The sequence below is a fragment of the Eretmochelys imbricata genome, chromosome 8 (assembly GCF_965152235.1).
Source record: "Eretmochelys imbricata isolate rEreImb1 chromosome 8, rEreImb1.hap1, whole genome shotgun sequence".
In the NCBI taxonomy this organism is placed as follows: domain Eukaryota; kingdom Metazoa; phylum Chordata; order Testudines; family Cheloniidae; genus Eretmochelys; species Eretmochelys imbricata.
This window is the reverse complement of record NC_135579.1, coordinates 13,134,034-13,158,405: the sequence shown is the minus strand read 5'-3', so window position 1 is coordinate 13,158,405 and position 24,372 is coordinate 13,134,034. Positions and strand designations below refer to the sequence as shown.

Here is a 24,372-nt window from a genome sequence, read left to right as displayed (position 1 = left end):
AAAAAAAGAGCATTGTCAGAACTGTTACAGTTTTAATCATTTACATTTCAAGAAACCATTCTTAGTCTCTTAAGGAAAAGGGATGGCTAGAGGGTTAGTTTGCCATCTCATTTTCTCCAGAAAGCATTTGCTACAAAACAGGCAAAGAATGCATATCTTGTAATAGGATATTGTTTTTTCAGCCCTTCTGAGTGGGGGGTTATAGCAGGCCTAATTAAAGCTATGGTTTACCAGTAAAGCTGAGAACTATACTTCACAGAACTGAGGATGGCTCAAAAGGAAGGAGAAAGTAATGCATCCATAAACTCCACAAAAAGTTAAAAAAAGCTATTTTTGTTTTGTTTATAACTGTTTCAATACAAATTTATCATATCAGTGCTATGGCTTCAACACTTTCCTCTCCCTAACCCCCTTCCCTCTCCATATTCTGTAAACTATAGTTAAGGTGGTTTAAAATAACCTACCTGACAATTTTTCTAATTTGATATTCTTACACATTTCTACTGGAAAAAAAAAACACAGCGATACTGCACAAGATGACACTTATTGAAAACCTGACTCCTTCACGAGACTGGGTTGAGATGAATGGCAGCAGAGGCGCTGGAAAGTGCAAATGGTTTGTCACACATACCATGCCTATATAGTCATATAAAGGATTCCATACATAGTGAATCCACACATAATGAATGGCAAAAACAGTCGTTTTGAGTGCCAAAAGATAGTTTGCAATGCTCTGTTCAACCCTAAACAGAAGATAAATTATTCACTGTCATTGGAATATGCTACATAACATGAACATGTTCAAACTGATCAAGATATTATAAAAACAAAATCTTATGTTTCCCCATTTATTTTAAAAACATTATTCAAAATATTACGTGAAAGTCCAAATATGATAAAAATTACTGCAAGAAAATAGTTCAGGCATATTGTTTATGCTTCACTTTCTTATGGTTATCAAAGGAAACATGTAACTGTAGGGGTTTACTATTTATGAACTATTTCACCCATAACATATCATGCCATCACAATTCTTCTCATGCTAACATCTGTAAAGTTTTGACCTTTTTCAAAACAGCACATTACCACTTGTATACCAAGTCATTAATTGTGGTTCTTATTCACCATTATTTACATATTTATCAGCTCTGAAAATTAAATCAAACAGAATGTACAAAAAGGAAAACTATGAAATTTTATATTTTACATCTCATGGAAAAAACAAATAGCTGAACTACATAGGACAAGGTAAAAAACCAAACATACCAGTAACTTGCTGTACACCTAATTCACGTGTAAAATTAATTTTGACAAAATTAAATAAAGGTGCAGTGTTGTCCATAGATTGTGGCAACCCATATGCTTTTAATTTCTACCCCACCTGCCAATTACTTGGGTTTAGGATAATATCAAAATTAATCATACTAACATTCCCAGACTTAACATGTTTGTAGTATACAAGAAACCACATGATTGCATAGCATAATTGCCTTAAAATTCAGGGGAAATTTTTGTTGCACTTGCCTGCTAGGTATATTTTTATTTTATAAATTATACCATGAAGCTTATTTTCAGTTCAATAATCTTAAAATGATAGATGAAGTTTCCATAAGTAGAGTTACAGAGTAAATCTTGGGCAATCAAGAAACAGCAATACTTTCAAACAAACCTGGGATATTCCAAAGAAATGTAAGGTATAACTTGAAGTCAAGTCATGCTTGGTACATAATTATTTTAAAATACTTTACTGCATGAAGCATCTAGAGAAGAATATCAGCATAAAGTTTGTCACATTAGGTAGCCTAACATGAGAAGAGTCTGAGTTTGCCTAGTGCTGCAAAACTTTCATCTAGATATCTTTTGGCTATCTATACATGGAAAAACATTTAACTGTGTAAGATAGCTCAAAAATCCAGCTATAAGTAATGATTTGCAGAAAGAGACCATTAATTTAATTCAGTGATGGCAGACTCAATTTATCAGATCTAAAATGTTTTATGCCCACATTTTTATATTAGCCCTGTTGGCGCTGCTCTAGACAGAAGGACAGGATGCACAAAAGAAAATGAAATAAAGGAAAAAAACAAGTGAAATAAATTGTTTAAATCTAGTTTCTGTACATGTGATTTGATACCTGACTGTCGACAAAGAATTTAATGCTAATAATACATGCCCTGTGTCTTACATAAGCTTTAATCTCAAACCCGTCCAGGCAAGAGAGACATCTCATTTCAGTACAAACTTTTTATGGCTGACACTGCACAACATTATAGAAAAAGTCAGGCAAAGAAAATAATTCAGCAAATTGATGCTTTTAAAAAATGTAATCATTGGTTATCTTCAGCGAAGGCATTGCTTCATTAACATTTTGATCTAAACGATGATATTCCACTGTTCTAGAGCAAAGACCATCACGCCACCTTCGGCTCTGGACCAACAAGAAGATCTGGAAGAAATCACAACCAATTTTGATACAGATGAAATGACAATGTTGTGCAAATGTTTCACTTTTGTCAGCTAACGTAACAGCTACATTTGTAATCACACAGCCCCATCCAGAGCTACCAGCATGACTGGTGCTAATCCACTCACTGTTAACCCACCTCTTGTCCACACCAAGACTTCTCCCACAATTTGGCTAGCACAAGTACAGCTCCATAATGGCAAAGGCATTAGTATTAACAGCATGCAAGTTTTCAGCACAGTCAGCGTTAGGTAACGTTGGTAAAAACCTTTGTCTGATACACCCTGAAAGTTACACTGTTACTGCCAGTCAGAGAATGCTGAAAAGATTCTGTAGTTTCAGCACTAGAGTATTTTCTGCTGCTACTCTCCAGCAACAAAGGAGCAAGCAGTATCAACCCAACCAAAGTCTGCGTACTCTCAGCATCAAGCTGTAGTTATGGGAGTTGTGAAGACAGAAATCTCTGTCTCTGTGCTGACACAAGAGACAACCAAGATAAAATTTTCAACAGCACCTAGCAATTTAGTCTTTGGTCCAAGTCCTATTTCCAAACATGTCATATGCACTTCTAAAAATTTTACCTATACTCAGCAATGCACTTGTTTTTGGTATAATATGGTGTTATAAGTTAGCCATGTTAGTTTCAAACCCAACAAAACACAACACCAAATAAAGTTAGCTAAAGGGATAAAGAAAAAAAGAACAGGGAAAGAGAAACATATTTAAACTTCTTGGAGCATTAAATTAAGAAAATGCACACACGTTTGAAATAAACTGTGGGCTGTCACGTCATAGCTGTAGATTCTGAAATAAGATAACACTGATTAGACTGCAGAAAAATATTTCAATGATGATCTGATTTCATCATCAGATAGCTACAGTCAGAGAGATGTTAGAACTGCGAACAAAAGTAACCCAACATGCTAATTATCCAGTTGTGATAGGGCAAGGGTTAAATCCTAGGCATACCTACAGTTCAAAAATGGTCTCAAATTGTAAGCATTATCACCATCTCAGGAACATTCTCACTTTACTGAAGATTAAATGTTCCTTAAATTGAGGTTTATAATCCTGTGCAGACCCAAAATTAGTTCATCAATCTCCTTGCCCTTGATCTTATTTCTAGAAACCATATATCATCATAGCATATTACTGAACTGATTGATTCTCGATGTTATCATTTAATTGATTTTCCCAACCTAAAATGCTTCTAGTCCTAAATTAGCTTTCTTTTTTGTACAGATATTAATGATCTGCACATTAAGATCACAAAACAGAATACTGTTTGTAAGTGTACTTAGACCATTAGCACAACTAAGTAGTTTTTATTTAAAACATTTTTCAAGGTTTCAAAGCAAAAATTACTTTGAAATATTAAAGTGGAATTTTTCATCTCGCTTTCATAGTTACCTACCTTTCTCTTATTATGATAGGTGATATAAACAACAGCTACTAAGAAAGCAATAATAACCAGGTGGAAAAAGAAATGGGTGTCTTCTTCCAATCCTGAGACGGAGTCCTTTATCTTGGCATCAAGAGATTTTGTGTGCTCATAACTTCCAAAGCTATCAGTCTCCTCATCATCTGGCAAATCTAGGTCTGTATTATATCTGGAATTGGACGTCATCTCATAATGGCCATACTCATCACGCCCATCAGGCTCCATAGTTTCTTTTGCTGCTGGGGGTGAACTATTCAGTATGTCTTTGAAGTCTGTTAGGAGACCCTCTTCCTCAATTTTAGTATCTTCAGAAGCATCCACATCCATTTGTGAAATGGGACTAACAGATGTGGCATGAGTTGCAACAGATGTGGCTGCGTCATCCTTCACGGTAGTTGGTCCAAGTGTGACAATATTATCGACTTTAAGAGTTGTTGAGGACATCTCTTTTTTTGTTATAGTTATCAAATTGTTCAGACTGGCTGTTGAACTCTGAGATGTACTGAACACTTCACTGTCATTTTTAAGAGCATCTGCAGTATCTGGGCGAAAGGAGAAAAGACATTTGTTCTATGTTTGTTTTTGTTCTTTAGATTTGTGTACAAACAACATACTCACTAAGTCTCTTGACTTATTTTACAAGGAAGTCATACCTCAATGAACTAGGCCCATTTTGGAGTGCAATGATTTTAAAACCAGAATATACAGTTCTGCCAGTTCATAACAGAGAAAAATGGAACAGGGATCATAAAGTATGCTACACTAGTATGTTAAACTGTTTAGTGACTTGAAATATAGGTTTTGGTTACTATTCAGTTTTACAACAGTAAAAGATCTCCCTGTGGAGTTGATAAGTCTTGCAGTGTATAAACCCCAAGATTTAAATAGATATTACTCTAAAAACGTCAGACCCCTGTAAGTAAAGTTCATTCTATTTTCAAATACCATATTCACACCTTTTCTGAAGAACTTCTTCTAGTATATTTATAAGTGGACGGAGTTGATTAGGGCAACAATACGACAGGCACATTAAATTTTCCCAATCTGCCATAGCATTACACAACCATTAGCAAAGAGGTAGATGCATTTACAAATTCACTCTGGACTGGTATTTAGAATAGAAGATCTCTCTATTAAATTTTAATAGTCTCAAATATTTACTTCCAAAGAACTAAAAAACAAGTCTATCAACCTCAGAAACCACTTTTCATCTTTAAGTGAAAAATGGATTTCATTTCAATAACTCATTTTAAAAGACCCACATGAATCAAGAGAAACCAGGAACTTGAAAGCTTAGCCTGACACTTCACCTGCAGATCAAACTGTTCCCTTTCCACTTTGCCCACCCGTGAAAGTTACTCAGCTATCAGCACTAAACTTTGATTGTCCTTATTTTCAGTCTGTGTCATGATATTGAAAGGTGATATGCAAAGCAATGAAGTGTGTTGTATTCTTATGGTGTCAATGGTGGGTTTAAAAAACAACCCTACACAAACATCAGAGTTTGAGACTTGCCCCACCTTCCTAGAAGATAGTAGTAATCTTTGGAGAACCTGGGACAGGTTTCATCCTCAAGCTTTGATGTCCTAAGGTGCACTTGGCATCCCATTCCTACTCATCTAGGGGCCAGGAAAGCTTCAACTGAGGTTTCAGCCTGCACCTGTAGTGTTATTTTCCTGCTCCTCAAGATTGCGAAACTCCTCACTCCTCAGGGCATAGCTTCAAGAGATTCTTAGGAGGAGAGAATTTGCATTCCACTCACATCCAGGTACTTCCTAGGAAATCCACTTCATATGCATTGTTCCAAAAAGCCCTCTGAAATTCCTAATAACTTCCAGAGTAATCTTGTCTTCCTGCTATAGCGTTCCATACAATCTCACAGTAGAACATAATTTTAATTTTTAATACAATTAACTCCAAAAGATATTAAACTAATTCAATGAGGTTTAATTTAATTCAGTAAAATTAATTCAGGATATTGCACAAAATGGTCAGTATGTCACACCGTCTTCCACCAGAAGTATATAACTTAGCACAATTCAAGAAGAACACTAACTTACATCATTTCTCTATGGAGTATCTGCTTAAACCCAGAACACTATCTGGAAGTTCAGCAAACAAATGATGAAAAAGACTACACTTACAGAAGAAATGAAGAATTAATCTATTAATAAATGTAATTTACAGCCAAAGAATCACAATTCACCTCAAAATTATGGCTTTTATAGGGCCCCCACTTCAATGTTTTCCACTGAAAAAGGAAAATTTGTTTTCATCTGAGAATTTCCTTTCTTGAATTCCTCATGTCGCACGATCACAAAAGTGGGTTTTTCCACTCTCTTGTAAGTGATCAGGGGGAAAACCAACCCCTTGTTCTGGCTAGGACATGTGACTGCATCTTCTGCACCTTTCCCAGAAGGATCTCAAGAAAGCGTGAAGTGGTAGCAAAAACATGCAGACACCTACAATGATACATGTGGATACGAATGTGGAGGTATACCTCTTTCAGTCCTTTTGATGAGGAAATCCCAACAGAATAAGGCAGGTATCAGAATCATGGAAGAGACCTCTTCCCAAAAAAAAAAAAAAAAAAAAATTAATTTTGTTTTTGTTGAGGGAACCAAAGTTCCATATGAAACTGGGTAAGGAAAAGTTACTACTTTAAGAATTAAAATACTGTCAAAGCTCTGTAACAAGTAGAGGTCCATAACCTACCATTTGCAACAGAGGCAGAGAAATCTGGGAAAGACTCAGAAGGGGCTGTCCTGTTCCCTGGGCAGGACAAAAGTCTGGCCTGCCTCAATCATCCAAAAGAGAAGGGAAACCCACTATTAAGACTGTGAGAAAGAAAGGGAGCAAGAAATTATTTTCACCACTTGCAAGTAGATCTGAAGTTACGTATAAGCAGCACAAGCACTGAAGGACACTGTCAAAGCTTACAAGGTCTAAAACGATCAAGAACCCAAATTGAAAAGATCCGAGCACTGATTTTTTTCCAGAGTCTGACCCATTTAACAAAATAATCAGCACTCCAATAATTATATAAATAAAGTCAGATAATATCCATATTCCAGCTAAACATTCTAAATGGGCACAGGGTTTGTGTGATGTGCACACTATGGCTTCACCCTGCAAACGTGCTCAACTGCCAAGACAATGAAATTAGTTTAGGGGAAAATGTTGCTTTGCCTGCTTTATGACTGGTGGTAAAAAGGGTCTCTCTACTCATCAAACTATGAATTCACTAACAACGTTACAGGGCAGAGGTCACATGACCATACATAACCACACAGAAAACTAATAGAGAAGTTCTATTTTAAGATGTGATTAAGACATTTTTCTTCATTTTCATTTCCAGCAGTTTTACTGTTCAATATTTTTGTGTGTTTGCAACTGAAACGTTTAGCAGGTTTACAACACAGTACTAAAAACCACATACCAAGCTATTTAACAAAGTAGCAGATTTCACTGCATTTATTCGTAGTACATTTTTCTTCGTTAATGATTACGCTGTTCAAGGCATGGCACATGAAATAAGGTTGACTGACTTACAATTATTTACTTTTTACTCCATGTTAAAATGTCAAAGCGCCTTTCTTGAAAGCTGCAATATAAAACTGCTCTGAGTTTTAGAGAAAACTGAAAAATTCTGTCAAAAGACTTCCTTGGCACGTGACAATAACTTTCGGGAGCTACAGCAGAAAATTTAGCACAGATTTTTAGCGTGTCAGCAAAACTTCACTATACACTAGATTTTAAACCAAGTACAACTGATAAAATTTCTCTATGTATTTCACATCAAAACTAATCAGTCTGACAATATCAGCAGTAGACTTTACTTTTAAAAAGTCTTCATGTCTACTGCAGAAATCTTAAAATACTCCAATTCACCTGCATTAGCATAATCTTGCAGTATCATTATGTCCAGGATCACAATTTTGTAACAAGTGTATAGATTACATTTTAAAAAAAACTTAAAGTGGAACATAGGAACTGCAAGATTGGATCAGAGCCAAGATTGAGTCCAGTATTCTGTGTCATAGTAGTCAATACCAAAGGCTTCAGAGGAAGGCATAAGAACTCTGCAGATGCAGGTATCATAAACCTGGCCCCCACATTTGGTCTCAAATTGATCTCTAATATTTAGAGATTGTAAGCCTTTGTGTTTCAGGGCATAAGCCAAAGTCCTAAGAATATTTATATTATGGTTTGGAAGACTTATTGTTTAGAATAAACTAAGTTGGCAGAGTCACTACATTCTGTATGGGGAAAAAAAACTTAATACATTTCAAGCCAGAACCTTTAATTCAAAGTGATTTTGGGTGGGATTTTTCAGTAAAAAAAATAATAGAGTGACCTAGAAGCACAAGTCTCAGTGAAAGTCAACGGAACTCATACTCCTGAGTGAATTTTTTTGATGAATATTAAATACACTGAAAAATGCATTTTTCAGAGCACTGAAACTATTTGTGATTTCAGGTAGAATTCAGCAGATTCTGAAATGCAGAACCATTTCATTTTGACAATTTTAAAACAAAACATTTTGAAGTTTCATCCTGAAATGAAGTTCTCTTGAAATTTATCTAACCAAAAAAAAAAAAAGAGGGGGGGTGAAACACCAAAAAAGTTTCAGGTTAACTAAACAGTTGCTTTGACTCTACACAAAACAGGGGAAGGGGGCAAGTTCAGATTTGGTTTGAAACTAACCAAAATTATGGAATTTTTCTGTCCTCCCCCCCGGGTTTAAATATGTCTACACTTGGGCTTTTGGTCACATGGTTACATTGGTTAAGGGTGCAATTTTTTTTCACTCTTAACTGACATTGCTATGCCAGCAAACTTTCAAGAATAAACCAGCTTTAGGTATTTCTAAAAATCCCATACCACACAAGATGTGTTTTACCCAATGATTTTAAAAGTCAACATGAGCATTTGTTCATTCTTTTACCATATCACCATTCAACAATTTCCACATTACCCCGTAAGTTTAAATTCTTCCGTTGCTGTTATCTTAGACTACTACAGTGGACTAACATAAATCCTATAATATTAGGATGTTATGTAATCATTATCTATGTTAGCTTGCATAAAACTAAATTTTTCAGAAGACTGCAATGCCATCAAGTTGTTCTTAAAGAACCTAATTGGGACTCAAAACAATTTTAATACAAGTGTTTTACCCCAACTAGACAAAGGTGGAATTTTAGTGGCACAACTCACATTAAACACAACAACAAATAAACACAACAAATAAATACTCCACACCGTGCTTGAACATTCATTCCAGAGGAGAATTGGAAGTACAAAAAAATGAGTGATATTGCAAAACAGTCCATCCATGAGAACAAAGCTAATGACACGATCTATGCAGGACTGGGACAATTTTGCAAAGTGCTGCATAAAAGCAGGATAAATATGAAAACAACATGAAGTCCTGGATTGAGATGCATCTGTTTACAGAAAATCAGATTTCCCTCTGTAAGGAGGGGGAAAAAAAAAGCTCATAATGGCCAATAGGTCTAAGTGTGCAAAATAATGAAAATTCTCAACACCTTGTAGGATCAGACCATAAAACTGCTCATTTTATGGCACTTTACCTCGATCACAAAACATGAGGAGACTGCTTAAAAAATAAAATCACATTATGTACCGCAGTTTGAAAAAGCATTTGGCATGCCAAAAATACATAGGAATGTATGTTCTAAAACAGTGCCATTATTTATGGTTATTTAATAATTTATTAGTTCTTTGGCATATTGAAAAATTACGAACTTCGGCACCTAAAAAACTCTAGGACTGAATCATTCACAACCAGCCACTTTTTGTCAGATTACTTATCAATAAAATGTTATACAGACACTAGAATGAATCAAGTTACTCACAGACCCAAGTACGTTTATAAAGGACTAAAGCTGAACAAGCTACTCTTTGTTTATAAGGCAAACTTTTACGACATGAAATAGGCTTTAACCAATTGTAAAAACAAAAATCCCTCAGCTAACCCCAGTTGAGTTAGACATCATGGAGCCTTCTAGCTCCTAAAATAAAGGAGAGTCACAAATAATCTAGTCCTGACTAGAGGTACCATTTACCAAATATAAGGAAACTATTTCTTTAAACTACTACCTTTGCTACTAGTGATGGAATTTTACATAAATTTTTTTTTTAGTTTTTACTAGCAGAAAAAATAAATACTTGATTGGTGATGCCAAGATGAGCATTCCCTAGATCTAAAGCTACAGTTCTGCCAGGAAATCCATCAATGCCCTATTTCTGTTAGCTGGCACTGTAACTGATGGCATTAAACAGGAAAGACTTTCCATATGGACAGTCACATCTTATGTGAAAGCCTCCAAAAAAAAATCATTACACTTAAAGGCTTCAATAGAGAGCCAACGAGCCACAAGGAAGAAGTCCATACAGAGAGCCAATAAACCCCACATTACTCCATCAGAACAGATGATTCATTCAACCAAGACTTATACCATATGATAAGTTTACAATAAGATCAAATAGTGTATTATTGAGACATTCACAGAGGTCACACACTGTGACAAAGTCTGACAAGGAAATCAGTATAGCCACTGAAAATTCTTTACCTTTTTGTAAACAGACAGAACAATACTGGCAAGTGTCAAACATTTAACACGTTATATGAAGAAAACAGAAAAGAGGAAATATGGCTTACTGTTCAAGGCACTTCCTTTTAGATTTGTTCGTATATCCTTGTAAAGGAGATATTTAAAGAGATACCATCAACCTGAAATCTAGTCAATAAAAACAAAATAAAAATAATTCCTCCTTCTCCTTATGACAGATATTGCAACCCCATGCAATATCTTTGGGAACCAGGTTTATTAAGTTTATGTATCACTAACTCCAGAAGAAGAGCATGGACAGCTTGACCAGGAGCTAAAGACAGTGGGGGGTGTTTAAGGTGAATCACTTAAGACCGGTTATAAACACCTCCAGAGAGGTACCACCCCTTCAGAAGCCAACAGGAAAATCTTTTGATCTAAATGGCTGGATTTAAACAGACTCAGGACCTTCTATCCAATGGAGGCCCTGACCCTTGCAGAAGGGCTGGAAAGAGTTTGGCTTACCCAGGGCTCATATGACTGAGCAGTGACCTCTGGTAAGCTTTTAGAATGCATACAGGAACTTTTATTGGTTTTTATATTTGTTTTCTCTTTAATTCTTTTACCTTAAGAATAAAGATCTTTGCTTACAAAAAGCAAGGTACCTTGTAACTGCTAGCAATACCCTGTTTATAGCCCTCAGAGAGAAAACAACGCATGGTTGTTGGCCTTTAGGCAGACTAGCTTGCTGGAGATATCGCTGTATAAGGCAAGGAGCTCTGCAGCCTTAAATCCCCCATCAAGAGGGAGACAGCCACAGGTCTCCACCCAAGAGAGGTGATGGCTGGAGCCAGAAACCTTAAGTGGGTATCCTTGAGGGACCACAGAGGAGGAACACATACAGTTACCCTGAAAGTGAGACACCCCTGAATCTCCCTGCTATTTTTGTGAGGCTCACAAAGACAGTTTCCTATTTTTAAGGAGGTTTCTCTGTCCCTTGTTGTTTATCTTTCATACAAACAATGGGGGAAACTGACTATACACAAATGTTGGACAAAGTAAAATGGAAAAGCGAAGCTCATTAATCATTTTCAATTGCAAGAATATTACATGCAACAACAGTAGACAAAAAAGTCAGAAAGGATTGTGATAGTTAAGTTGACAGTGTCCCTTTCAGTAAACTCTATGGCATACTGTACTAGGATCATATGAATGGCTTTTCTGGACATGCAGAGTATTATTGACTATTGGCTCTAAAGTGGTTAAGACATTTAAAATTCATAGCATAGTAGTTGAACTATAATCAACTTTTTGGTTTAGGAATGTAACCAGAGGTCTAATCCAACACAACAATCCTCAGCAGCCAATGATACCATTGACAATTCATGCCATATCTTAAAACTTCTATTCACATGCATGGTGAAAGAAAATACATAGTTTATTTGCTGCCACTACATGTGGCATGGTATTTAAAGTCAGACACATGACTATACGGGTGCGGTGAAGTGCATACCATGAAGCACCGGCTTGCTTGCTGACACTTTGGGGAGACCTATATGAAGAGGACCTGGCTGCAGCGATGGAAAGAGCCATCACTTGTGCACGGTTCTGGAAAAAATCTAGTTCATGACATGGGCACAAGAAAACAAAGAAGGCAAACGTAAAAACTTTTCAGGGCATGGGCCATATCTTCATGCGTTTGCACAACACCTAACATGATGAGGCCCTATATATAAGCTGAAGTGTATCACTTTACATTTGAGACATTTGTTCATGCTATAAGACAAATGTATTCATTTGTATTTTCACCTCAAACTATGCCTTTTTAGCTCACTGCTTGAGAGAAGCTTATGAAAGTCTGCTCCTCAACTGAATTTATATGGGTGGACCCTGCACTGAAGTCAATAGGGCTGAACTGACTTGGATGAAAAAATTAGGAAAGAGTTGCAAAACAAATTAATTTTATCCAGTTTCATATTTGTAGTTACTGGTCATGGGATATGCTGGGCAGCTAACTCTATGAAGTGACCTCACCAGATAGAGTTGGATTTTGAAGGACCCTGAGGTAACTGCTAAAACTAATGAAAGCAGAATTGTAGCAGAATTTAGCTTTCCCTTTGAACTATCAAGTTTTGTATATCCTCACATTTTTAATTCTCACAAAATGAGTGGTTTTGAAACAAACCCTCCTAAAGCCTACACGTATGCAGAAGGAAGAAGTTCTTATTAACCAGCAATTATATTTATAGAAATGGACCTCCCTTTCAGAACTAAAACTATCAAGCAGTTACTACTGTGTATGATATAAAGCATTTGACTTTTAAGAAACTCAAATCATACTATTTGTGGAGTGATTCAGAAAACAAAAGAGTTCTTTTCCCCCCATAAGCTATTTTTACATCAATAAAACAGGTAATTAAGGAATAAAGTTTAAAATTCTTATTAAACATACATCATTCAATTGGCCATATATCTTTGAATTGTGATCTCTGGGCTTGTCTATACTTAGATTTTATAGCACTCTAACTTGCTGGCTCAGGGGCATGAAAAATCACACACACACCCCCCCCCGAGCACAACAAGTCTGAGCGCTTTAAAGCACTAGTGTGGACAGGCTCCGAATGCTGGGAGCCGCGCTCAGGGGCCAGGTAGGATAGTCCCACGGGCCGGATGTGATCTGTAATTTGCCCATCTCGGATATAAACAGTGTGTTCACATTTACCTTTTAACTTTTAAAAAAAAATATTTTAAAGGTTTACTTTGTGCATAGGACAATGCTGTTAAATTAAGCAGTCTGTCAGCATTCCTTATTCACTGGAATACACAACATTAAAAGCAACAAAGACAGGTTAAAACTAGATGTTGCTGAACAGAAACAAGGTGAGAAACATCTGGTGTATCAGCTGATGGGAGTGACCTATATATTTACCAAGGCCTGGGCTGGGGGGCAAGTCCTCCCCCTTGGAGCAGAGAAGAGCAACAAAAATTATTAAAAAGAAAAGGAGTACTTGTGGCACCTTAGAGACTAACCAATTTATTTGAGCATGTAGCTCACGAAAGCTCATGCTCAAATAAATTGGTTAGTCTCTAAGGTGCCACAAGTACTCCTTTTCTTTTTGCGAATACAGGCTAACACGGCTGATACTCTGAAACCTGTCAAAAATTATTAAAGGTCTATAAAACATGACCTATGAGGGAAAATTGAAGAAATTTGGGTTTGTTTAGTCTGGAAAAGAGAGGACTGAGAGGGGACACAACAGTTTTCAAGCACATAAAAGGTTGTTACAAGGAGGAGGGAGAAGAACTGTTCTTCTTAACCTTGGAAGATAGGACAAGAAGCAATGGCCTTAAATTACAGCAAGGGCGGTTTAGGTTGGACATTAGGAAAAACTTCCTAACTGTCAGGCTGGTTAAGCACTGGAATAAATTGCCTAGGGAAGTTGTGGAATCTCCAATCTTGGAGATTTTTAAGAACAGGTTAGACAAACACCTGTTAGGGATGATCTATATAATACTTAGTCCTGCCTCACTGTAGGGGACTGGACTAGATGACCTCTCATGATCCCTTCCAGCCTTAGCATTCTATAATATCTAAAACATCTGACTGATACCAATGTTTTAAAGGCACACTACCAATTAGTTTTGAAGACACACTTCTCCCATAATTTCTACTTCACTTCGTCTTTAGACAGTATGTCAAACTAAAGCTATAGCTACATTATGAGGCTTTGAGCGATATGGCTGTGCCGCTACAGCCAGGCCGCTAAAAGGCGCACGAAAACTTCCACCCCGCACGAACAGCGGCAGCTTTATCAGCAGGAGAGCTGACAAAGTGCTGTTCACACCAGCGCCCTGTGTCAGTAAAACTTTTGTCACTGGGTTTTTTTAACACCCCCTGAATGACCAAAGTTTTGCCGATGAAGTGCCAGTGTAGACAACGCCATACTGTAGAAAACGTAACATCTGCCAGTAAAGTTAATTGTGTGAGATTCCTGTCATCCACACCTCTCTCTAGAGGTAAAATAGCAACAGGAATCCTCCTAATTTTATCGGGATAATATCATTACGCAGTAGTTCACAAGACACAGCTTTCTGGGTTCTTTGCCATTCATGATGAAACTGGAAAAGAAAAGCACCTGCAGCAGATTTTCAAACTTCTGAACTCAAAAATGCTAAATTAAAGCCCTGAGAGGAAGGAAGGCAGGAAACGCAGAACTGGTTTAGCACAGGATGTGGGGGGAGAAACTACTCATGAAAACACACTTGAGTAAAATAAATGGAGTGTCTCCCCGATTTAAACATTTTCCCATTAACGGAACAGGGGTCCCCCCCACAACGCCGTCTCCTCCTCACCCCCCGACAGGCGCCCCCACTTCACCCCGAGCCCTTCTCTCACCTCTGGTGAAGGGGCTGTCCAAGGGCCTGCTTGCCCACAGCAGTCTTCCCAGGCGCCTTCTTCTGACCCTCCCTCCGCCGACCCCGGCGCCCCTCCCTGCGCAGGTTCCCCCCATTCCCCGAGCCCAGGCAGCGCCTCCCCGGTGCCCTCCGCGGCCGGTGCCAGCGCCCCCGCACTCACCGTTGCCCAGCTGGCTGCAGGCCGGCACGGCCAGGCCAACAAGCAGCAGCAGGAGGAGGGAAAGGGCCCGGCCCGGCGGGGACGCCGCTCTCGCAGCTCCCCGCAGCCTCTCCCCGGCAGCGGCCATCTTTGCGGGCACAGTGGGGCGATGGGCTCGGAATCGGAACACGGACGTGGCTAGGCCCCGCCTATCGTTGCTAGGACGTGAAGTCCCGCGACGGTGACGCGCTCCCCCCTCCACCACCAAGCGCTCTCAGAACCTCGCGCCCCTGCGCCGTGGGAGAGAAAAGGCAGGGACGGCGCATGCGCACCGTAAGGGGCCTGATTGCGCACGCGGCGTAGAAGGCTCCGCATACGCTTGTTTGAAGGGGGCGGCAACTTCCAGGCAGACTCGGCGGCGGCGGCCGCCAGAGAGCTGGAGTGCGAGTGCGCATGTGCCAAACGGGGCGGTTCGTGTGCGGCGCTGCCTGGACCGTTTATAGGGCCGCGGCCGGCGGCGCACCTGTGAGGAGGTTTGGTGCGGGGCTAAGCGCTCCTGCCGGGGGGCGGGGCCCTGGCAGTCCTGTGGGCGCCCCACTGAAAGCGCAGGTGCTCGGCTCCGCCTCAGGATCCTGGGCCTCCGCGTACCCTACCTAGTACCGCACCGAGACAGGCGTGTCCACCGGCAGCGCCGCCCCCGGGGGCCCCGGGCTCTCGCGTCCGGCCTCCAGCGGGCCTGTGGGGCCGGGCAAGCTGCTCCCTGACTAGGGTGACTATAAGAAAAGGAGGACTTGTGGCACCTGAGAGACTAAGTAGCTGATTTGAGCATAAGCTTTCGTGAATTACAGCTCACTTCATCGGATGTATCCAGTGGAAAACACAGTGGGGAGATTTATATACACAGAGACCATGAAACAATGGGTGTTACCATACACACTGTAAGGAGAGCGATCACTTAAGATGAGCTGTTACCAGCAGGGGGGGGAGGAGGGAGAGAGAAAACCTTTTGTCATGATAATCAAGGTGGGCCATTTCCAGCAGTTGACAGGAACGTCTGAGGAGCTGGGAGGAGGAATAGTTTTACTTTGTGTAATGACCCATCCACTCCCAGTCTCTATTCAAGCCTAAGTTAATTGTATCCAGTTTGCAAATTAATTCCAATTCAGCAGTCTCTCCTTGGAGTCTGTTTTTGAAGTCTTTTTGTTGTAATATTGTGACCTTTAGGTCTGAAATCGAGTGACCAGAGAGATTGAAGTGTTCTCTGACTGGTTTATGAATGTTATAATTCTTGACATCTGATTTGTGTCCATTTATTGTTTTATGTAGAGACTGTCCAGTTTGACCAATGTACATGGCAGAGGGGCATTGCTGACACATGATGGCATATTTCAGAGTAGCTGCCGTGTTAGTCTGTATTCGCAAAAAGAAAATATATTACATTGGTAAATGTGCAGGTGAACGAGCCTCTGATAGTGTGGCTGATGTTATTAGGCCCTGTGATGGTGTCCCCTGAATAGATATGTGGACACAGTTGGCAATGGGCTTTGTTGCAAGGATAGGTTCCTGGGTTAGTGGTTCTGTTGTGTGGTGTGTGGTTGCTGGTGAGTATTTGCTTCAGGTTGGGGGGCTGTCTGTAGGCAAGGACTGGCCTGTCTCCCAAGATTTGTGAGAGTGATGGGTCGTCCTTCAGGATAGGTTGTAGATCCTTGATGATGTGTTGGAGAGGTTTTAGTTGGGGGCTGAAAGTGATGGCTAGTGGCGTTCTGTTATTATCTTTGTTAGGCCTGTCCTGTAGAAGGTGACACCGTGTGGGGCTAGTCTGAGCTCCCGCCCCTCCCCCCCCCACCCACTGGCTGAACCCGTCCCTTGCATGGGGCTGGCCCAAGCCACTCGTATGTCTCCCCCCCCCGCATTCCTCCACACCCCACTCTTTTGACAAAAATGGGCATTTGTCACGTTATCAGCTGGCAAAAGCAAGTGGGACAAATGCTCACCTTTGCCAAAAAAAAAGTCAGGACAGCCGGGACAGAGCTTAAAAAGGGGGCTGTCTCAGTCAAAACTGGACATATGGTCATCCTAGGCCTCATGCTCCATGACTCACGTGAAAATGTAAATGCCAGAACAAGGCACAGTTCCCACTTTCACGTGGTGAATAAGCACCCTGACTTTCACAATAAGTTAAAAATCAAGCTAATCTCATTTCAAAACAAGGTGAAAACAAATCAATCCCTAAGAACCCCAACACTACATGTTTCAGAGTAACAGCCGTGTTAGTCTGTATTCGCAAAAAGAAAAGGAGTACTTGTGGCACCTTAGAGACTAACCAATTTATTTGAGCATGAGCTTTCGTGAGCTACATGACTAGATCCCCATCGTGCAGGTGGGGACTGTGGTGGGCCGCTGTGCACCCCTGATCCTCCCCCTGCTTGCGGGCCGGGAGCTGATCAAAAAAAAAGCAATAAGCCAAAAATTAGCCATCAAGCAACTCACAAGCCAATTAAGCCAAAAACAAGCCCAATTTCTGCATTTTTTTCCGTGGGTTTGGCATGTCTGGAATGAGGCAGTGTCCAGTACAGTACTGCCTCGCCCTTCCGCTGTCCACGAGGGCTGAGCTGCACAGAGGAGAGGCTGCCTGAGCAAGAGAACTGCTCCGGAGTGAAAAGTTAAGCACCCAGCTAAATGACTGCAACATCAGGGCGTAATTTTGCATTGCAGGTTTCACAACCTCCATCTGCACTCCTAGGTGATAGATTTGTAGAGTTAAAAAACAACAGCAGACATAGATGAGGCACTGCAGGCAAAGGACAAGACAGATGTTTTCATCTGAGATCTAAAACCTTGCCAAGAGGTGGAGGAAAGTTGTTGCAACTGACAAATGCAGCAGCACTGAAGGTTCCTAAATGCATTTTTGAGAGACTGTGTGGAGAGATAAACAGGAGACAGAGGAACCATGTAGAGAGTAATGAGAGACACAGGTTATGTTGAGATAAACAGAAGCAAACTTTATAGAACAGGAAATTACATATTGAGAGTCTAGAAGATAGATACACATTTTGAAAGTAAAATTGTTACCTTTCCCTTAAGATAAGCAAGTAACACTCTTGGCCTTTTAGTCTTCACTAACCAGTACATGTAAATAGCACTTTAGTCAGATTTACAGATGTAAATGAACAACAGCCCAGGATTCTGCTTTAGCCAATACAGCCTACTGTACTTCTTCCGTACCTTATTTTATTTGAAAAAAAGCTTCTAGCTGTTATAGCTGCTGAGGTAGCCCTGACATTTTGAACCTGGTGTAACTGATTTAGTGATAACTGCTCACAGTTGTAGAATCTGAAACCATACTCAGGAACTGTTCCATTTGTATCAGTGGTCACTAACTGATGACATTGCTATCACTGGGCGATACATAAAGTACTATTTCACTGCTCATAAAAACATGTAAGAAAAGATATTAAGGTCATACAATCTACTGTGAATAATACAGGGATGGGCAAACTACAGCCTGTGAGCTGTTTTAAGCCAGCCCACGAGCTCTCGCTGGGGAGCCAGGTCTGGTGCCGCACCACGTGGCTCAGCACTGCTCCAGCTAGGGCACCTGGTCAGGGGCCTCACCACACGGCTCGGCCCCGTTCCAGCCCAGGTACCAGGTGGGGGGCCGTACCACGCAGCTCCCGGAAGCCATAGCATTGCCCCACTCTGAGGGTTGCAGGCCACTCCATGCCTAGGAGCAGAAGGGACATGCCACTGCTTCCAGGAGCTGCTTGAGGTAGGCGCCACTCAGAGCCTGCACCCCTGAGCCTCTCCCCATGCCCCAGCCCTGATGCCCTGCCCACTCTCCAAACCCCTCAATTCCAGCACGGAGAACCCTCCTGCACCCCAAACCTCTCATCCCCAGCTGGAACCAGCATGCCTGACCCAGCCCTGATTCCCCTCCGAACCCCTCGGTCCCAGTCCAGAGCACTCTCCTACACCCCAAACTCTTCATCCCCAGCCCCACCCCAGAGCCCTCACCTGCTCCCACACCCCAACCCCAATTTTGTGAGCATCCGTGGTCCGCCATACAATTTCTATTGCCCAATGCAGCCCTCAGTCAAAAAAATTTGCCCACCCCTGGAATAATACCTCCTTTAGGCACCATGAGAGTAGCAGACTTGGGAGAGCATGACCACTTTTCCCCAGCTCCTAATCAATGAGCTGCCTAGTTCAAGGAACCAAGCATCTGCGGGCCATTTAGCAAAACTCAACCCCCAAGGAGAAGCCAAGAAGGAGACCAGCAGAACATATAGATACATTTGAATCACATGAAGGCAGAGAAAGCCTAAGGACTCCAGAGAGCATCTGCACAGTCTGTTGTAATCAGTGTCCTATATGAATAGAGCTTATTTTGTTGGCAGAACTTGAAAGAGTATCACCACCTTTTTTAATCCCTGCATCTGAGTAGTTGGTCAAGCAATATAAAATAACCTCCAGTAGCTTGTAACATGACCTGAATCTGGCGGAAGTGCTGTAGAGTTTTGAATCTGTCATTAAGACCCACTACTACCTTTTTGCTCCCTTGAGTCTGTTAAATTTATTTTGGAATTTTCCCTCCCAGTATGTTTTCAGACTGTCTCATGACCACATCCTCTTCTGTTCAATGATCTCACAACATTCTCTGTGGCAACTAAAGCATTTGTTTATAGGGGACTAGATTAGGGCTGTATTTCAGCATTATAAGTGTGTTAACTCTTTCCAAAAAAGGACAAGTCACACTGTTGGCTTTTGCTTTTCATTACATCTTTCACCCTCCTGTTTTTTTCAGATGGAAATGAGGAAGAGAGCTGGCTCCACACAATGAAAGCCAGTTTTCTGTAAGTGAGCATCAAGTGCCCTAGTCCAGAGGTTCTCAATCTTTTTCTTGTTGAGGCCCCCCTCAACATGTTATAAAAACTTCAGGGCCTGGGGGAGACCCTTGGGCATAGGCATAGTTTTACTTCTATTTTTGCGGCTGGCAGGGCTCGAACTAACTCCATACATCAGGGTCCAGAGAGGGAGCACCACCTCCACCCCCTGACTCACTCGGGGCCACCCAGCCTGTCTGGGCGGTGGGGGGGAATGCAACCAAAAAAATATAACTCCAATGGGGAACTCAGTTCAAAAAGTTTGAAAATCACTCAGGGTGCAGGGACAGATAGCTAGGGGCTGTGTGCAGGCAGGGGGGCTTCCAGTGCAGCTCCCAGCTTCAGCAGGGGGCGCTGGGACTGCCAGCTTCAGCCCCCCCGCCCCCCATGTTTGCTGGCTTCAGCCCCATGACGCTCCCAGCTTCAGGGGGTTGGAGGGGTGCCAGTATAGTGGTACAAACTGCTTTGCTACACTAGCTTCAGCCCTGTGCTGCTCCTAGCTCGGTGTGTGGGGGAGCAGCTTCAGCCCCATGTCGTTCCCAGCTTCAATACTGGGGCTCAGGGCACTGGGTTTCAGCCGTGGAGCCCTGTGGCCCCCCTGAAAGGGCTCATGGACCCCCAGGGACTGCAGACCTCCAGTTGAGAACCACTGTCTTAGACCACTGTCAGAGTTCCAGGAAGACTATCCTTAGCATCATATACAAAAGGAGTAAGAGTTTATTTGGTGGCAGCACAATTCCTTTAATTTTTCCTTTAAGAGTAAAGAGGTTCCAGTTGGTATTTGAAGATTGAGAAGCTGATCATGACATTTTCAGAAGTATTGGAGAGTTTGATTATTGCATTTTCAATTACTGGGAAAAGTTGTATATTGATTTTTGAGTTTGTATCTGATCTTTGCTAGCTTTGTAAATGGAGAACCAGAAGAAATGTGCTGAATTCTTAAATATTTGCTGTCTTATGGAAAAGGTTGAATTACAATTCTTTTCTGAATGAGTTACTCTAAATTTTTAAGTCTCCCAAACAATTTATTCATCACGTACAAGGATACAAGTTAGAAAAAAACAGCAATAAAGTAAGATGATTCAAGACCGTTTTGTACAAACCAAGAGGAATTAATATAAAGACACAGTAGAAGGTGAAGTTTCAATATTTTATTCAAGTTGGGTTTTTTGTTTTTCATTTTAAGTAGTGTCAAGTACAGCATTTTGGGGGTCTAGTTCCACACAAATTGGAAGACTCTAAAAATGTACCCATTAAATTGCTAAAAAAAAGTGGTAATAAAACAAAAGACCATTTTAAATTCAGAGTGATGCCACTATGTGAGGACAGTTACAAAGACTCTTCCCTGCTTATGGCTCTGTCTTACAAGCTTTTCCATACGTAGTGCAAGGGAAAGGAACCACAACACAAAACAAGTATTATTGACTGAGTCACATCAAACCTTCTCCATACCAAAATTATACAAGGTGAACAATCTAAAGCACTCTGAAGACAGCTGTAGATATCAGATAACTAAATAAGACAAACAGTTAATGAAATATCTGTCTAAAAATATCTTTTTTTCCTGACAGTTTTGCACACTCCATCATGGACTGAAACTCTGATAAATTAATATCCAAAAACTATGCTTCATGAATTAAGAGTTCACGATGGTGGACTGCAATTCTCAGTCACAATTTCTATATCAGTTTTCTGTCCTTATATAGCCACCACTCTGGAACAGGTAATCAGTACCATCATTGTATCCCTTGTAAAGTTGTAATTAGCAGCTGTGATGGGCAACAAGCCTAGAATTAGGATTTTGATTAATGTTTTCTTCTCAAAGACCAACACTTTAAAGCTTAGCTGTCTTTAACCAGGTTTAACATGACTGATATATAACAATACTTGCATCCCAGACATAAAACATTGAAAGGTTCACTAAATTCTGAAGGTAGCTATACTGTAAAGTATTTTCAGATTAGTGATTGTACAATCCTTTTATGCTTCAAATTCCAATCCTAGACCAAGTTTGTGTCCACCCGCATTGACATTCTTGCCATCCAACAAAGCTGACAATGTCAGTTTGATACCTGCGTAAGAGAACAAAGAGAGAGAGAAGGTAAATCCTGAAATAGAGGTACAGTGCCACATAAGATATGGTGTGTGTATATTTTGCTTCTTTGAATTATTGGCTAGTTATGGTATTTTAATTTGGTTGTATGGGGGTGACTCTTCGTGTAAGGATTTTTCTTTTAAAATAACTTGTAAAATGCCTAAAGCAGCGGATGCATTTCTATCAAAAGAAATAATAATGAACAACATAGGGCTAAATTCTGCTAGGTTTACTCATCTGGGTGGTACTTTACTCCAAGTCATTCTATTGATTTCAGTTGGACTAATGGCAGAGTAAGGTATTACTTAATGTGAGTGTGAATGACAGAATCAAGCCTATTATGTCTACACAACTTCCTAAAGCACGTTTAGATCTATGTATGAATAGTGCAAAATGCAAAAAAGAGTTATAAAAATCTGTATCAATCTGGTATTCTGACAGCAGCATCATTGTGCTTCAGTAATGCTGTGATCAGCAGCACTGAAGTTTTCCTCTCTGGGCCAGCGGAACTCAAGCGTGTCATGCTTTGAATCAGAAGAGAGGCTTACAATAGGAGAGCTTCCAGTGACTATGAATGCACTTGCTAAATCAGGTCTTTACATGTACAAAAGGCCTGTTTGTGTGTCTAACCAGTCATTTGAGGTGCTGCATGCCTCTGGCAAATCTGCTCCTCATTGAATGTCAAGAACTTTTGAAAAAAATCCAGGCCTAAAAGGGTCAGTTCTTGAGTTGGCAAGTAGGACAACAATGTTATAAAACCAAATCACTTTTCTCCATGAAAATTCTCTGCTACTTAAAGACTAAAATGTATCTTTCTCAAATTCTGAATTCCTTCTGTCCACACATACCTGGCTTCAAAGTCTGAGTGTATCCTAAACCAATCAGACTGGAGTTGTTCACTTTAGCCTGGGGGGGAAAAAAACTGTCATTTTAATAATCCGGTATATTTCTTCAAAGTCTTTGCTGTTTAAAAGGTAAGTAGCTTTTTTTTTTTTAAAAAAAAAAAAGCTTGAACTATTTCAGATTCCAAATCATGAACAGAATTTGGACCAAATTTTGCCACTACTTACATCTATGCACTCCACTAAATACTTCCAATATACAAAGATGGTTTTGTTAACCAACTTAATAACTATTGTAATGAGTCATGAATACCAGAGAATACTCTTCCACTTCACTTACGTCAATTCTTATATGCCAGTCTGCTGGTAAGACAGCACTTTGTGCTACTTTTCAGAAAGTACAGGTAATCGTGATCTCAAAATGTCTGACTGATGGATAGCAGGCAAAATACAGAGAATGTGTCAAATTCATCCCATGGAATTACATCAAAGATGTATCTGACTCCAAATATTACGACATTTGGAGCTTTCTATCATTACAGACAGTGCATGTAGCAACACTTATAGTTGAGGTTACTCAACTTCCATTATAATAACCTGTTTTCCGTTGCTTATAACGCCACATGCACAGTACTCACAGAGAAAGATGCATCGGGGTCAATCTGATATTTGGCTGCTATTCCAAAGCGAGTGTTGCTATTTCCAGCTGTCCAAGCGAGATTGACAGCAGTTTCCAATTTATCATTCACCTTCTGATAAATGGAGCCTCCAAATTCTGTGCCATCATTCCTGTAATGAGCAGATTAATTTTAAATTGCACAGGAAACTTTAGGTTCTTCATCAGGATCCAGGTAAGTACAAGCTTCATTTAAGAGCTGTGTAGCAACTATATAGAATGAAAACAATGGACCAGATTGATTTTGAGAAGTCATGCATTACTGTTTTGTTTTTTAAACACTGAATTTCATGAATTGCTTATTATATTTCAATAAACCCATCCATTACCTAAAGAGAAGCCAGGAGAAAAACAGAAATGGGCTCATAACTGTGATGGTTTCCAGTTTCCCCTCCTCAGTGGTTGAAATCTTTGCAGCAAAGTGGGTCCATCAGGCTTGCTTTTATCTACACATCTAAGAAATCTGTTTCCCTAACACAAACACCTCTTTTAGTGCTCATGGAAGGGGCTACAATGACAGTCCTGCAGACTGAACCTCCTGTTTATCCACAGAACACGTGTAACACTGGCAGTGTAATTTCCTCCTGCTGCTTCATCAACACGTCTTTGCATAGACATGGAAGTACCATCTCTAAGGGTAAAATGACAGTTCAGTTTCCAGGTCCATGCAATCCTTGCCCTCCCTTCTGCGAATGCAAATTAGTGCCATTTGCAGTAATAGCAGTTTTATCCTGTAGTCACTTTTGTATTAAAAACTTATTTCCATTTCGTTCACCTACCAGATGGTAAGAACTTTCAGTTAATACTAGCCTGGCTTAAGCAGGCTACATGAGAGGTA

The 24,372-nt window shown here is 40.4% G+C and overlaps 2 protein-coding genes across 6 annotated transcripts in view; both read right to left on the bottom strand.

Moving 5' to 3' along the window:
* Positions 1 to 12: 12 nt before the first annotated feature.
* Positions 13 to 15,493, bottom strand: C8H5orf15 (chromosome 8 C5orf15 homolog). The gene is given in 4 exon segments (XM_077823736.1): positions 13 to 2,446; positions 3,879 to 4,447; positions 15,060 to 15,294; positions 15,296 to 15,493. Coding segments are annotated over 4 exon segments (1,134 nt in total). The 3' UTR covers positions 13 to 2,314.
* A 5,564-nt stretch (positions 15,494 to 21,057) lies between these two features.
* Positions 21,058 to 24,372, bottom strand: part of VDAC1 (voltage dependent anion channel 1) — a 30,488-nt gene continuing 27,173 nt past the window's right edge. For all 5 annotated transcript variants that reach the window (XM_077825092.1, XM_077825093.1, XM_077825095.1 and 2 more), the window contains exons 7-9: positions 23,497 to 23,647; positions 22,865 to 22,922; positions 21,058 to 21,993 (exon numbers count right to left, since the gene is read on the bottom strand). In XM_077825092.1, the coding sequence (XP_077681218.1) occupies positions 21,902 to 21,993; positions 22,865 to 22,922; positions 23,497 to 23,647 (301 nt within the window). In that variant the 3' untranslated portion in view covers positions 21,058 to 21,901. The remainder of the gene's footprint in view (positions 21,994 to 22,864; positions 22,923 to 23,496; positions 23,648 to 24,372) is intronic.